This window comes from Musca autumnalis, unplaced genomic scaffold, assembly GCF_047663935.1.
Source record: "Musca autumnalis isolate F117 unplaced genomic scaffold, ASM4766393v1 scaffold_2, whole genome shotgun sequence".
Lineage (NCBI taxonomy): Eukaryota > Metazoa > Arthropoda > Insecta > Diptera > Muscidae > Musca > Musca autumnalis.
Window position 1 is genome coordinate 71339328 of NW_027411755.1, and position 17170 is coordinate 71356497.

The following is a 17170-nucleotide window of genomic DNA, read 5'->3' on the forward strand; positions in this document are numbered from 1 at the left end:
CGCTGTTGAGTTGTACTATCCGAGATGTAACCAGATGTTCCGTCTAGAAACGACGTCAACTAGAGGTGATTGGGTATAAATGCGAGGGAGTTGTGAGGCAGTCAGTCAGTTGAAAATCTACTCGCGAACGAAAGATGAAGTAATGCTGCTGTGTACTTAGTAAAGGAAATAAGTGAATCACGTTAATTAAGCATTGTCCCGCCTGGGATGTTTGTGGGATGTTTGTGGAACTTGTTATACCCTCCACTATGAGTTGTACTGAGGTAACATGGAACAGCTACCCAGCAAAAATTCTGATCCGTTAGTCATTACGTAACCCATTACAAAGTAATGTAAACAAGCTTCTTTTCGCAGTACAAGTAATATGAAAAGTAATGGGTTACTTCTTAAAAATTTACAAGCAAACCTACTTACTTTACTCCTCACTAAGTAATGGGGACGGTGGTACAGTGTGTGTGTGTCAGACTATAAATCCTAGGGTTGTGTGTTCAACGCTCACCGTCGGCACGCGAGTTTTTGTTAATTAAAAAATAACAGTTCGTGGTGCACATGTGCACAGCACATTTAAGTTCTTAAGCAACCCTTAATATTCGTGTGCGTGGCACAGTGTGTAGTGTCTTTGGCTAGAAATCAGAGGGTTCGTGGGCAGACAGCGAAATAAAATAAAGTAAAATAAAATTAAGAAGTTTGATGAAATTAAAAACAAATTCTCTACATCAACTGTTCTAAAAATATAATTTTTTCACCTTACTTTTCAACTTCTAGTGGCCACAGAATAACTAGTTATTCTAGTGGTCAGAAAATAACAAGAAACTGAGTGCGACATGCCCTTGTAAAAATAATGGGGAAGAAAGGGGGTTTGCGAGTAGTTACGGCTGCTAAAAATCCCTTACAAAACCCATAATTTTGGGAGGACTTTTTTTGCTGGGTAGTTTCCTTTCCTTTATGAAGAAGACAAATACCAATATTTCTGTAAGATACCAATATTTCTGTAAGATAGGCTAAAACCTAAAAAATATCAAAAATCAAGAGATATGCTTCTATGGGAATATAAAAAGACGTGGACCCATATTAATAATTCTTTTCTGGAATATTTTTTAACCCAATGGAAGACTAAATAACAAATTTCTGTCATTTCGGTGGGATATTGAAGTCACAACCTTCGGAAGGTACCGTTCTATGGGGACTATATGAAGGCGTGGACCTATACCGACAAAATTAGAAGGGAACGTTAAATACCCCCAACGAAGACTAAATACCAAATTTCAGCCAATTCGTTGGATTATTGTGGCCATAACCTTCAAAATACCGAAAATCGGGAGATACCGTTTTATGGGGGCTATATAAAGGCGTGGACCTATACCGACAAATTTCATATCAACAGTTTTATATCCCAAATGAAGACCATATACCAAATTTCAGCCATTTCGATAGATTATTGTGGCCATAACCTTCAAAATACCGAAAATTGGGATGTACCGTTCTATGGGGGCTATACTATGTTGTGGACCTGTACTGACAAATTTATGCGGGAACATTTTATACGTCTAACGAAGTCTAAATACCAAATTTCAGCCATTTCGGAGGAATATTGAGGACACAACCCTCAAAATACCGAAAATTGGGAGGTACCGTTCTATGGGGGCTACATTAAGGCGTGGTCCTGTACCAACAAATTTCTGTGGGAAAGTTTCATACCACCAACGAAGATTAAATACCACATTTCAGTCATTTCGGAGGAATATTGAAGCCACTACTTTCAAAATACCGAAAATCGGGAGGAACCGTATACCGACTAAATTCTGGGGAAAATTTTATACCCCCAACGAAGACTAAATACCAAACATCAGCCATTTCGGTGTGATAATGAAGCTAGAACCTTCAAAATGCCGAAAATCGGGAGGTATCGTTCTATGGGAGCTATATCAAAACGTGGACCGATATAGCCCATTTGCAATACCAAACATCCCAGGAGTAATAGAAACTTCTATACCAAATTACAAAGCTCCATCTGAAATATTGCGAGCTGTATCTTGATTTCAACAGACGACTAAGAATTTTACCCTGATCAAGAATATATATACTTTATAGGGTCTCCGATGAATATTTCGATGTGCTACGAATGGATATAATGACCTCGAACAATGCCTATTCTATTGTAGAAGAAAACCTCGAACATCATCTACTCTGTGGTATGTTACATAAGAACTTGATTTACATTCACTTTGACTTTGCAACTAGTACTCTCTTCACATTAGAGTGCCTTAAATGCACCTAATCAATTGACAAATTCATAATTCACCAACTTACCTGGATGAGCAACGATAAAATTTCTGTATAACATAATAGGCCAGACATACTGGCACAGTGACCACTATAAACCAGGGTGTGATGATGATATTGATTAGTATAGCACAAACGCATAATAAGGTGAACTGCAGCAAACGTTGGCTAGTGGCGGCAATTTTCTAAAAAAAAACAAAGACCCACACTCACATAAGCACATTAAATTCAAATGTTTGAATCAAAAATTCCAAAATTCATTGAAAGAACAAATGAAAGTTGTAAATGTTAGGCGGTCAACCAACCAACCACCAAACGACATTGCCTTACCTTATCAATGATGGCCATATCGTTGCTAAAACGATTCATGATACGACCCAATGGTGTGACCTGAAAGAAATGCAACGATTTGTACATAATTGACTGCAGAAGTTTATCATGTAAATTGCGACGGGCCTTACAACCGGCCCATTGGCCGGCCGGTGTCGATATCATGGCCATGACTATGCATACACAGGAAATTATGGCATATATGTGGAAATAATACGTGACTTCGTGATGCTCACTGCTGGTGGATGACGAAGGGCTAAAAAGCAGATTTTCCCCATCATCAACGGGGCTGGTGGTGGCCTGACCGGTGGTTGCATAATTGTGGACACCCATTTGTTGCATTGCGGATATATTTACGGATGTTATCGCTTTATGTTGCAGCATTGCACTGCCACCACCACTACTACTGAGATTACTTCCATGTACAGCAGCACCAGCAGTGGCTACTGGTGGCTTATTGTCATCGGTCCATTGTTGTAACCAAACATCCGTGTACACGCGCAATGTTTGCCAAATTAGGGCCGTGATGAAAAATATTAAAACAATTGTGAAACCAGATGCACGCATATACAGCAAATAGATTTCCGCCGGTATTTTACCATATTTTCGTTCGACATCGTAATTTGTTGCTGTTGCTGTTGTTGTTGATTTTGTTTTGTCGTTGTTATTGTTGTTGTTTGGGTGTTGTAACAACTGCCTGGCTGAGGATAATTCAGTTGAATTGGATATTTCGGTTGCTGGTTTTGTTTCTACATTTCCCCGAGTGGTAACACGGCTGGCCATAATGTTGTTGGTATTACTTGTCGTTGTAACTCCTGTTGTATTGTCGGCATGTTTTTCCACGTGATTACCATTGTTGGCCAACAAAGCTTTATAGTCAATATTGGCATCTGTAAAAAAGAGCAAAAATATTTAATGCAAAGTTTAAATTTTATTTGTTATCTAAGGAAGAGAGATTATTATCTTTGAATTTAACAGTAATATAAGATGCGGGTGTTGTTTGCGACCATGTAGTTCAAGTAACGGCCCTGTTTGGTCTGGCAACGTGTAGGTCTGGTCATAGAACTTTCGTTAATAGGCAAGTGGTAAAAAGCAAAATAGAATAAAAATTAAAATTAAGAAACAATGTATTCCCTAGACACATTCGGAAAGACATCCGGAAATACAGTCTTGACATTCGGGATGGCATCTGACATCGGCAGCCAGTCACTGGCTGCTTTTCTGAGGTGGAGCAGTCCAACAAGCCGTAAGAGCGTCATGTTCAACAGCAACATCTTGTAGCGGTCTAGGATATCGATTCTACCCTTTTCAGGCGCTCCAGAAATACACACGCGCTACTTAGATCTGACAACTCAACTATCCTTAGCACATATCAAACCAGAATAGTCCAAGATTTTGAGGCCATTTGCCACATTACGGGCCGGGACAACACGATAACAGCATGTATTCTCATGTTCAGCACATTCCACAAATTGATTGATTTATGGATTAGGTCAATTCAAAATGCGGAATTTTTTCAATTGCCTACATAATTCAAATGTCAATCCCACAACCTTATCTAATATTCCATATTCAAACCATACAGCAATACATAACATAATCCACAAGGAAGAATAAGCTATACTGTTACAACAACGACAACTATACAACGATCATTGCCGAAACTACGTAAATAAGGAACAGGGGAAAAAGGATGGACACCTCCTCTGTTCCTGCCCTGCACTAAAGCTACGGAGACTTAAAGCACTAGGACACCCATGCCTCCACGAGCTCGTAATGAGACGAGTGATATAGGTTTGTGACACCTTCTGAGATTTATAAGACTCGATATAATCGATATCGAGTGGTGTGGATGTTCTAATACTAAAAAATAAATACTAAATACTAAATACTAAATACTAAATACTAAATACTAAATACTAAATACTAAATACTAAATACTAAATACTAAATACTAAATACTAAATACTAAATACTAAATACTAAATACTAAATACTAAATACTAAATACTAAATACTAAATACTAAATACTAAATACTAAATACTAAATACTAAATACTAAATACTAAATACTAAATACTAAATACTAAATACTAAATACTAAATACTAAATACTAAATACTAAATACTAAATACTAAATACTAAATACTAAATACTAAATACTAAATACTAAATACTAAATACTAAATACTAAATACTAAATACTAAATACTAAATACTAAATACTAAATACTAAATACTAAATACTAAATACTAAATACTAAATACTAAATACTAAATACTAAATACTAAATACTAAATACTAAATACTAAATACTAAATACTAAATACTAAATACTAAATACTAAATACTAAATACTAAATACTAAATACTAAATACTAAATACTAAATACTAAATACTAAATACTAAATACTAAATACTAAATACTAAATACTAAATACTAAATACTAAATACTAAATACTAAATACTAAATACTAAATACTAAATACTAAATACTAAATACTAAATACTAAATACTAAATACTAAATACTAAATACTAAATACTAAATACTAAATACTAAATACTAAATACTAAATACTAAATACTAAATACTAAATACTAAATACTAAATACTAAATACTAAATACTAAATACTAAATACTAAATACTAAATACTAAATACTAAATACTAAATACTAAATACTAAATACTAAATACTAAATACTAAATACTAAATACTAAATACTAAATACTAAATACTAAATACTAAATACTAAATACTAAATACTAAATACTAAATACTAAATACTAAATACTAAATACTAAATACTAAATACTAAATACTAAATACTAAATACTAAATACTAAATACTAAATACTAAATACTAAATACTAAATACTAAATACTAAATACTAAATACTAAATACTAAATACTAAATACTAAATACTAAATACTAAATACTAAATACTAAATACTAAATACTAAATACTAAATACTAAATACTAAATACTAAATACTAAATACTAAATACTAAATACTAAATACTAAATACTAAATACTAAATACTAAATACTAAATACTAAATACTAAATACTAAATACTAAATACTAAATACTAAATACTAAATACTAAATACTAAATACTAAATACTAAATACTAAATACTAAATACTAAATACTAAATACTAAATACTAAATACTAAATACTAAATACTAAATACTAAATACTAAATACTAAATACTAAATACTAAATACTAAATACTAAATACTAAATACTAAATACTAAATACTAAATACTAAATACTAAATACTAAATACTAAATACTAAATACTAAATACTAAATACTAAATACTAAATACTAAATACTAAATACTATCATTGTGTTGCTTCACTGGAAGAATCTTTGCCTTCTCATGTAGATGGTCTTGACTTGAGAGACTTGAGGAGGCACCCTGTTGCTGTTCTCAGGACGGCATTCTGACAGGTTTGAATCTTTTTTCCAATTCGTATCACATAATCCCGGGGACCAGACAGGAGCCGCATAGCTTACCACAGACCGCCCCACCACCCCAAGTGCTGCCGGTCAAGGACTTCAGGACCTTGTTCCTGCTCTTCAGTTTGTCGCAGATAGCCTAGGCGTGCGCGCACGGCTTGAAAGGAGTGTCGAATGTGACCCCTAAAATTTTGGGGCAGTTTGTGGTCGGAATTCTGCTATCGTCGACCACGACATTCACTTCTCTTCCAAACTGCTCTGTCCATGTGGTGAACAGAGTGGTTATAGATTTTGTGGCGGATATCTGTATATTGCTCGCTTGGAAAAAGATGGTAAGATCGGTTAAATAGGAGTTCAGTCTCTCACAGATGTCATCAGGGAAGGTACCTGACGCCAGGATCGTGCAATCATCCGCATACGTTACGATCCCGATGCCGTCTAGAGGGGGCGGAATACAGGAGAGGTAGAGTTTAAACAGTTCCGGAGATATCACCCCACCTTGGGGAACTCCCTGTTTCACTCTACGGGGTTTGGACTTCTTGTTACTGAATTCCACGTACGACTGGCGTACACACATGTAGTTGACTATACAGCGTTTCAAGCTTGGCCGGAGGGTTGTCCTCAAACAGCGTGGAGTGTCTGGCTGTATCATAGGCTTTTGATAAGTCAAGCGAAATCGGCCTGTACGATTCACTTTTGCTGACATCCTTGCCTGGCTTCCGTAACGTGACCACCCTTCCCATTTTCCAGACTTCGGCAACAATGAAGGTGGCTAGCGACAAGTTGGGAACTTTAGTGAGATATTCCACTCCCGGCTCATCCAGCTGCTTTAGCTGGGAAGTTTGGTCTTACTTCGGGTATTCGACCAGCAGGGGTATGGCGAGCGGCTGCAGCAGTGATGATGTCTCGGGACGTCCTTTCCGCTACCCGAACACCAAAGGGATTGGGCAGTTCTCTGAAGCGGTGAAACTTGACAAATCAGCTTTCCTATGATTGACGAACGTGCGACGTTCAGAAGTGATGAAGTCGGGTGATCTGCTAATGAAGACAATTATGGGGAGATGGTATGATCCAAGGGAAATGACGGGTTGCCACGTAACGTCATTTGTCAGACCCGATGATACGATGGTTATATCTGGCGAACTGTGACACTTTCCTCTAATTCCGGTAGAGGCGTCCTCATTGACCGTGCAAAACTAACTGCTACCCCCATACATTCCATGTACAGATCATTGGAGACAGTCTCAAGCGATATAGGTCTGTATTGGACAGACTCGTGCAATAGGAAAGCTAATCCCCCACCTCCACTTCTAGTGCGATCCTTCCTAAACACGTTGTGACCATCACAACGTTGTAAGCTACAGTTGTTTTTGAGCTTGGTTTCTTGCACCGCCGCGACCTTGATGTTCTTCCGACTCAAGAAATCTACTATTTCCTCGATCTCACTTCGGAGTCCATTGCCATTGAATTGCAAAAAGGATGCATTTTCTGGGATTGGGACAACAACGGCTGGTGTTAAATGCTGCGTGTGCGGTTGCTGTCGAGGGAACTGCGGGGGAGCTTCGTAATCTGACGACGACTCACTGGGGACTGTATTCACGCAGCTTGCAGCAACATAGTCCCTGCCGTAGTCCGTCACGTGGACAAGTCCAGGGCAACCCCTTAGTTGCACCCACTCATGAAATCTATTGCATCTCACCGAAGGTAGGATATGGGTGTAGATGCGGAAGTGACACACTGAGCACAAATAAATTGGCCTTGGGTTTTCCTCCGTCCCGGCACGGACCAAAATAATTCGGATCAGGCATTCCGGGAAATGCTGCTCCCAACACCGAGAAATGAAACAAATAAAAACACATGTACACTGAGGTGGCAGCCGCTGGCCGGAACGCTGATGTTGTGTGGTTCCAGGTCAATCCGGTACGAATTAACCCCCTGCCGTGCGATTGACTCTTTGATGTGAGAGAAGTCTTCCTTGTCCCTTCGTGGACGTTGTGGGAACATGTCAATGTTTGTACCCATGTATCTGATTGTGGAGAGTATACCAAAAACGACCACACAAAAATTTTTAGTACGATTACGATTTGAACGGTCTAACAACGGCCTCTCGTGACGAAAATAATTGACAACGATTTTTTTGTTGATGTACGGGAATAAAATGAAATCAATGGATGCTATGTCAGGGTTGTACGGCGGATGGTCTGAGCCGATGTGTGAGAGGTCGCATTGTCATGTCAGCCGGACGTCCGAACGACTACAGGGTGTCTGAACATAATGCTAACTAGAGGCCAACTGCTGTTAACGTTAAATTTGTACTCATATCATTAGCAAAAATCCAGAACAACTTATTTTTTTATTTGTTTGTGAGTCATAAATTTTAAATTCTTCAATTTTAATTAAGTTAACTTTGAACAAATTTGATTTTCCATTGAACTTTTTTCTAAGGTCCACCTTTTTACTTATTTATAAATATTTCGATTTTCAATTTGAAGGTAAGCGAAAAAATACGAAACAACAGCTAGACCTCTGGTGAATATGCATTTTAATTTACTATTTCCTGTTCGATATCAATTATTCAACTTCATTCTCTTGTCTATTGAATATATTTTCTATCCACATGTTACGCTATTCACAACTTAAATTCAATTAAAAATTCGGATTGGAATCAATTCAATTTGGGCTAAAAATATCTTTGCCTCAATACTCGTACCTACCTGCCAAGGGATATTATCGAACATCAGTTATCATTAGTGCTTAATAAACACCTATTGTTGCACAATTGATAATAATCAGAGAGAAAGTTTTCAGTTTTTAGTGTTGCACAAAAAAAAACGAAAACAGAAAAACTTCATGGGCATGCAGGAGACAGGCAAGGATGTAGTCAGCCAGTCAGCCAGCCAGCCACAGGCAACAGCCAAAACATACGAATGCACACAGCAGGAAGATGAGAGTCTGATGACTGTGGATTATGACTTTTCCCACAGCGCATTCTATCTATAGGACTATCTATCGATTCTAGGCATCCAGTAGTATGGTATGCCCATTGTAGTATGTGTGTATGTGTGCCTTTGTATTATGTGTGGGAGTGTAATGCATACATTCGTACATACATACCTTGTATGGATTCCTCATTTTCAATACCGGCAATCCAACTTTCCGTCTCAGTTTCAGTTGCATCCGTTAGCACTGAGCTCAATTCAATGGATGGTACTGATGAACCAGCTATGCCAGACGATTCCTCAGAGATGCTCCTGTAGGTGGTCCATTTTCAAGTATGAAATGAATGAATGAAAGAAAATGAATTGTTATTGGTATTTTTATAGAAGAGTAAACTATAAATTGCAATTGTATATCATTTCATATAGACCGAGATAATAGGGCGGCGAACGAGAGCTCTGAAGGGGACGGATGCCAATGACGTTGATGATTTTGAAGTGATGGAATTAAAAGTAAATTTCATTACATTCTTCGCACAATACAAGCCATAACAATAAGGATGTGAGGAGAGGAGGATAGTGTTATAACTGCATAAACAAAAGATAACGCGATAATACTACTTACACAATAGCTGTATCTCCACTACCAGGTCTGTTGGCTCGATGATGTGGTACTTGGGCAACTGTTTTCGATTTATTTGATCTACGCATTGTCATACGTCGCAAGAACTGTTGAAAACCATTACCCGTTTCCATACTTGGTGCATCTACTTCATCTTTATTCTCCTCTCGTTCTTCAAATGTTGGTGGCGCGGAGACATTCTTTGTCAATGGTTGATGTTTATGCAACGTAGCAGTGGGTTGCCATGACTGTGTCCGCGAAGGTGCTTCTTCACTACTACTTAAATTTGTCATATAACTGACAGCACTGCCAACACTATCGGTAAGTAAACTTCTGCGTAACTCTGTTGGAGTGTTGCTAATATTACTCAAACGACTGGAGGTGCGTGAGCTAGGTCTTGGACCGCCACGATGTGCATCACTACCAGTGCGACGGCGACGACGTAGTGGCACACCTTCAGTTTGACACTCATCCAAGGGCAGAGGGACATCGTATATTAAATGGCGAGAACTGTAGAAACTGGATGGAGTGCGGGATAATTTGAAACCCGAATTGCAGGACATTGAAGAGGTCTGAAAGGAAAAATTAAAGGATATTGAAATACATATATCTATATGCTTCTTAAAAATATTATAGAAAACCAGTAAGGAAAGGATCAATGTCAGGCGGGACCGACTTTATGATACCCTACACCACTTTGAATGATTTCGATATAATTTGACACATTTATTTCTAGACCAAATTCCAGCAAACGTTGCAAATTTCATTAAAATTGGACGGATATAGGGTGCATCAAATACCTCAAATCAGCCGAAAGGATACATAAATGGGAGCTATATATAAATCTGAACTGATATCGATATAATATTGCACATTAATTTTTTATTTGAAAATTTTTGCCTATTAGGGCGAAGACCATTTTTAATATTAATTTGAATTAATTTCTCTTTGGAATCGAGCTTAATGGCCGTTTATTATTTTTGCAAGTGAAAAGGGAAAGTCGAAGATTCGAACCCACACAACCACCACTATGTGACATGCATGTTTCGACATTGACAGAGGCTCTTCAGACATATCGGATGTGGAATGGCTTCTCTGTAATTAAACTTTTCTTCTTTCGAATGACCGAATTCTTCTTTATGACCAAATTCCGACACAGATTCCAAATTTCACCAAAAGTGGAAGGAGTTTGTTGCATCAAATATCTCTAATCGGTCGAAAATCGTATTATATAACAGAGCTTAGTGATAGGTGAGTGACTGACAGATCTTCGCCCAGCAGAAACCGCAGAAGCTATAAACATTCGATTTTGAGTGTGGGTTCTTATTGGTGTGTGGGGTTGAGATAAGGTCGGGTTTTTGGAAGTTCGAAGTAGAAGGGTTCTAAAAGGCACTAAATAAGAGCTTTGTTCCTTTACTTTTTTAATGGTAAAAGTGGTGAAAGAGAAAAGTGTCAAAATTGCTCTCTCATAAACATTTTTACCAGAAAAGTAAAGGAACGGAAAAATGGTACATCTGGTAGCAATGTCAAAAAGAAACACAAAAAATCAATTTTCGTCTTTTATTTCACCGTTTTTAATTTAGTTTTGTCAGCGTTCGACCTTTTTTTCTGTTTTCGGTCCTTTTTTCTTTATTGTGAAATAATCGTCAAACAAAAGTCGAAAAATCAGTTCTACCATTTTTTACCTGTAGAAATTTTGCTGGTAGCCTGTGGTAGAAGAGAAATGCATATGGGCAAATCCCAGAAACAGTCTACCAGCCAAAATTTTTTTTATTTTATCCAAATTAATTTATTTTTCCACAGAAGATTAGACTGGATATCTAATTTTAGAAATATGTTAAAAACTTTTTTTTCTATCATTATTAACACAAAAATTATTACAAAATTCTACCCTACCTCAGGTTTTTTAATTTTATACAAAAATTGTACATTTTTACATGTTCATATTATTACTTTAGTGTTAACATAAATGGTAAACTCAAAAGCTATATTGTTATTCACTCAATTCTCTTAGATTTTGACAGAAAATATTATCTTTTACTATTTTGGAAAAAGTGAAATTAGGTATGAAAAGACAGATCCAAGTGGTGTAGCGTTCGTCACGAAAAATTATGTTTTTTTTTTATACTGTGGGCAGAAATTTCTTTTTTTTTTTAAATTCATCTATAAATTTAAATTAAATTAATATCCTGCTTTTAAGGAAATAGAAAAAAATCTACAATAATAAAAAATAAAAAAATTGCAGTGCATTAATTTCTGTAGCGTTCGTCACGATTTGAATTCTCCCAAAAAATAAAAAAAAAAAATTGCCTTTTAATTCTGTTGTCACTTTCTCTTGTATTCTATTTTTGTTTTATTCTGTTTTCGTAGCGATTTGAGTTCAGTTAATTGTTAAGAAATTAAAAAAATGAAATGATATTTCAAAGTTATATTTATTTTCTGATGGATGTGCTAGTCGATTTAAAAACAAATTCATTTTAAGTAGTATACACTTTTTCAAAGAAAAATTTGAGTGGAATTTTTTGCAACTGCTCACGGAAAGGGTGCAGTAGACGGAATCGGAGCTGTCGTAAAGAAAAAAAATTGGAAAATGGTAAAAGCTCCGAATATTGTTCTTAATAACGCCCATGATTTTTTTTTTAAATTGGCAAAAATGGATACAAATGGTATTTTCATTTTATATATAAGCAGAAGTTATATACAAAAATCAACTGGACTTCTTTCGGAGAGATGGGCTAACGTTAAGAGCATTCCCGGTATTAAAAGCAAACATTATTTTTCGTCATATAACAAAAATGTGCTCAAAATCACACTAACGTCAGATTCATTAAAACATAAAATTTATTTATTGACATATACGCATTGATAAACTTATTTATGAACATAAAATATGACTTAAATAACGTTATTTACAAGAAATATACATTGTTTCGTTAAAATAAATACACTGGTTATTATTTACTATATACTGGAAAAAATGTAGCGTGCATCACGTAGCGTGCGTCACATTAGGTTCGCTGATTTTGGAAAAAAAAATACAAAATTGTTTGCCTAAAAATTAATTGTTTTAGAATTCTCTTATATTCATCTTTCTTTTAAAATTTTCATTTTGTGTGCTTTATTATGCAAAATTTGCTAAAAATTATGAAAACATAGCACAAGGTCGGAAGCTACTTCCTCTTTTTGTGGCGTGCGTCACAATAACTTATAATCAATTTTTTCCGCTAATTATACTTGTTAAAAAAAATTGTTTTATGGCATTTGAAAGTGCTCTCAAATTCTATTAAATACCATGTATAGATTCAATGCATCTATTTGGAAAGTTCAAAAAATGTTAATATTTTTGCCCGAAAACGCGTACAAATGTAGCGTTCGTCACGCAGGATTTACCCATATGTGCTCTCTCTCCTCTCTTAAAAATTGATGCCAGTTTTACCACTTTTTGGGGTTAAGGAACGTTTTGCAGGTTAAAAATGGTAACAAATGATAAAAATGGTAACCTCAGGTAAGTAAAGGAGCACAGCTAAGTTAACCGTTGTATTAGGCAAACGGAAAAAGAAAAATTTGGAATGAAGGTAACTGATGAAGGGTTAGAAAGTTGTACTAAAGGTGTCACTAAATTTGGTACCAATTATATATTTTGAATATAAGGAAATGGTTTTAAATGGTACTAAATTTAGTACAACTTGGATTTGCGTAAACTGATAGAGATAGAGCTGAAATTTGGAATAAAGATTACTGTTGGAGTATAGGATTGAGATATTGAGATAGGTTTGGAAATCCGTACTTATGTGTACAAATTGTACTAAATTAGGTACAACTTGATTTTGGGTGAACAGATAGAGCTGTTGGAGTATAGGATTGAGGTAGTTTTGAAATTCGTACTTATGTATTCGAAACGTACTAAATGGTGCTAACTTTGTTACAATTTTGATTTTGGAGAACGGATGGAGCTGGAATCTTGGCGTTTGGAATTAAGATTACTGTTGGAGTATAAGATAGAGGTAGTTTTTGATATTATTACTTATTTGTAAGAAAAGTACCAAATTTGGTACAACTTGTATTTGGGTGAACGATGCGCTGGAACTAAGTGTAGGATTGAGATATGGAGGTAGTTTCGGAAATTTGTGCTTTCTTATGGGATGTAGGGATAGAGCTGGAGTGTAGTGTTGGTACATGGAGGTGGTTTAGAAAATTTGTACATACGTACCATAAATATACGGAAAGTACTAAATTTTTCTAAATATGGTATTTGGTGTGCGGACAGCGCTGGAATTCTAAAATTTGGTATTAGATTCACTGTTGGTGTGAGGGGTTTTGATATGGAGGTTTTTGAAAGTCGATATGTACTAAAGGGGTTGAGCTGGAATTTTGATATTCGGTATGGGGATAAGGAAAAGGTTTTGGAAATTCCTACTACACATACTAAATGGTACCAAATTTGCTATAATTTGGATTTGGCAAATCTGAAGCGATTTTTATATTATTAGGCACATTTATTTCTAGACCAAGTTCCGTTCCAAATTCCATTAATAGGGTGTTTGGTGCAGCAAATACGTGAAATCGGCCGAAAATATATATGGGAGCTATATCCAAATCTGAACCGATTACGATGAAATTTGGTGCATTCTGCCACACAATCCAAATTTTATCAAAATCGGACATATATAGCGTGTTTGGTGCAGCAAATACGTGAAATCGACCAAAAATATATATGGGAGCTATATCCAAATCGGAACCGATTTCGATAATATGTAGCAGATTTATTCCTAGACCGAATTCAGACGCACATGCTAAATTTAACTGAAATCGGACATATCGCTCATTTACTCAAAAAATGGGGTTTTTGAGTAAGCATTTTCTATTTTTTCTACGACTTCTACTTTATATTGTGTCAAATTTTGAAGCTGAGATCTCTGAAACTCAACGAGTTACAGCTTTTTTGCTAGGAGTTTGGCATAAATCATCAAAAAAGTCTTTTGAGGTTATGATGCACTTAAGCACTTCAAATCATGCTTGATAATGCACAGAAATTTTGCACTGATATCTGGCTAGCTCTCTACAAAAGATGGTCCAATAAGTTCTTTTATTTTTTGTGTAATATTTTTTTTTAAGTTGGTAAGTCAAAATTCAGTCGACAACTTAAAACGCGTTTTCTCGAAACTTGATTTTTTGAGATGTGTCACTCTTTGAGTAAATGAGCGATATAATGCGTGTTTGGTTCAGCAAATACATGAAATCGGGCGAAAATATATATGGGAGCTATATCCAAAACTGAACCGATTTCGATATAATTTAAGACATTTATTTCTAGACCGAACTTAGTCACACATTCAAAATCTCATCAAAATCGACGTATGTAGCGTGTTTAGTGCAGCAAATACTTGAAATCGACCGAAAACATATATGGAGGCTATATCCAAATCTGGACCGATTTCGATATAATTTGGCACATTTATTTCCAGACCGAATTCAGTCATACGTTCCAAATTTCCGAAATCGGACGTATATAGCGTGTTTGGTGCAGCAAGTACGTGAAATCGGCCAAAAATGTATATGGGAGTTATATACAAATTTGAACCGATTTTCACAAAAAGCAAAATCGTTTTTCCTATGGCTAAAAAGTATATTCCCCAATTTTCAGCTGAATCGGACAATAAATGTGAAATTCGTAATTTTGGGTACGCAATGTACAAAATGGTAAAATTTGGATTTGGATGAACGGATAGACCTGGAATCCAGAAATTTGGAATTAAAATTACTGTTGGACTGTAGAATTGAGGTAGTTTTGGAAATTCGTACACGCAGAAAAATTTATGTTAGAAATATGTTTGGATCCAAACAAATATATGTTTGGGACCGGTTGCAAACAAATATATGTTTGGATCCAAACATAATATGTTTGGGTCCAAACAAATATATGTTTGCAACATTTTGTAACATATCTCAATTTGATATGTTTGGGTAAAACATATTTTTTATGTTAGAACATTTTTTTCATGGGTGGAGAGAGGATGTTTGTCAACGAGAGTAATAACAGTGCTCTCGCGGCTGTGGAATGCTGATTTATAATAAAGAGTTGTGTGTATTGTATAATAGAAGACGTTGAAGCGAAGAAGGGGGCTTTGGTGGCATGTATGCGTCAAACTCGTGTGTTTCTTGTTTTGTTGTTTTTAACCAACGAAGAAGAAAAGAAGAAATGATATGAATTATATTTTTTTCTTTCTTCAGTGTTTTAGTTGCCTTTGTGGAGTCAAGACGGTAAAGTGAGTGAATAAATCAGTGTTTTGTGTTTTCTTAAAGAAATTGTGTTTTTAGTAAATTAAATGCCCAATACATTTTATAATTGAATAGGAAAGTTGAATGGAATTATTTTATTGGACAAGAAAGAAATCGCATTTAATATTGGTAATTACATACATACTTATGTATATTTGAAATATGGCATATCCATATTTATTTATTACATTACATAATCATTTGATTCTAGATACCGATTCCCCGCTGATGATTTCAACTATGAGGACAATTTGTTTTATTTCACAACTAAGGAGAAGCCTTCAACTACGTTTCTATATATTTTTCCTTTTTAAAAGCGTGACTACAAATTATTTCAATCAGTTTTTCTTTTATTAAAGTGTGTTATGTATTTCTTTGGAATTTTATATGTACCTATGTGTTTGTTGTTCTCTTGCCTTTCAATAAAAAAACCACAACATTTGTGTGTATACTATAGAGATAGCCAGTGAGTTCTTACTGAGAGCAAGTAGCACACATTTTAAAGTGTTTTACATTGAATTTTACGCTCCCTTGCTCTCAATAAGCGCCCACTGGTGCATGTGTTTGTTATTTTTTTGTGCCTTTTGGGTTTGTATTTTTTTTGCACCCAAACATATAAAATGTTTACACCCAAACATAAAATTGTTTCCACCCAAACATATCTTTGTTGGCACCCAAACATATATATCTTTGCACCCAAACATAAATATCTTTGCACCCAAGCATATATATGTTTGCACCCAAACATATATTTGTTTCCACCCAAACATATATTATGTTTGGGACTGTTGCAAACATATATGGTAACATGGGGCGCCTTCGCCACTGGGACGGGTCCGCCATCGACGATTTTCTCGCAAAATACAAGTGCTAGAAAAAATCCGCTAAAGGCAAAATTGTGAGTTTAATGAAGATCTATCATCTCCCAAAAGTTGGCAGTTGTGTCATAGGTATGACAGCGGACGCACGCGGTTTGGTGTTTTCAGGCTATTGGGAAAAATAATTGCGGTAGGTATTTTTTGTAATATCTTCTTCACCTTTTGTGATATCAAAAACACATTTTATACCGTTAGAAAACAACTACTGAAGAATATAAATCCCAATGATTCGCATGAAAAAAGCAATTGCAAATGTCAATATATTAATATTATGAAATATGTAAGGGGTGGGGCGCCTACGCCATGATAGGGAAGTGGTGGGTTAATGTTAGAAATTTTTCATCTTTAACTTAAAATCTT

General features: G+C 35.5%; 1 protein-coding gene across 1 annotated transcript in view; it reads right to left on the reverse strand.

Moving 5' to 3' along the window:
• Sur (Sulfonylurea receptor) overlaps nt 1-17170 on the reverse strand; it is a 336340-nt gene that overhangs the window by 58670 nt on the left and 260500 nt on the right. The window contains exons 15-18 of the mRNA XM_073967904.1: nt 9657-10225; nt 9210-9346; nt 2614-3503; nt 2311-2468 (exon numbers count right to left, since the gene is read on the reverse strand). Coding sequence (XP_073824005.1) covers nt 2311-2468; nt 2614-3503; nt 9210-9346; nt 9657-10225 — 1754 coding nt within the window. The remainder of the gene's footprint in view (nt 1-2310; nt 2469-2613; nt 3504-9209; nt 9347-9656; nt 10226-17170) is intronic.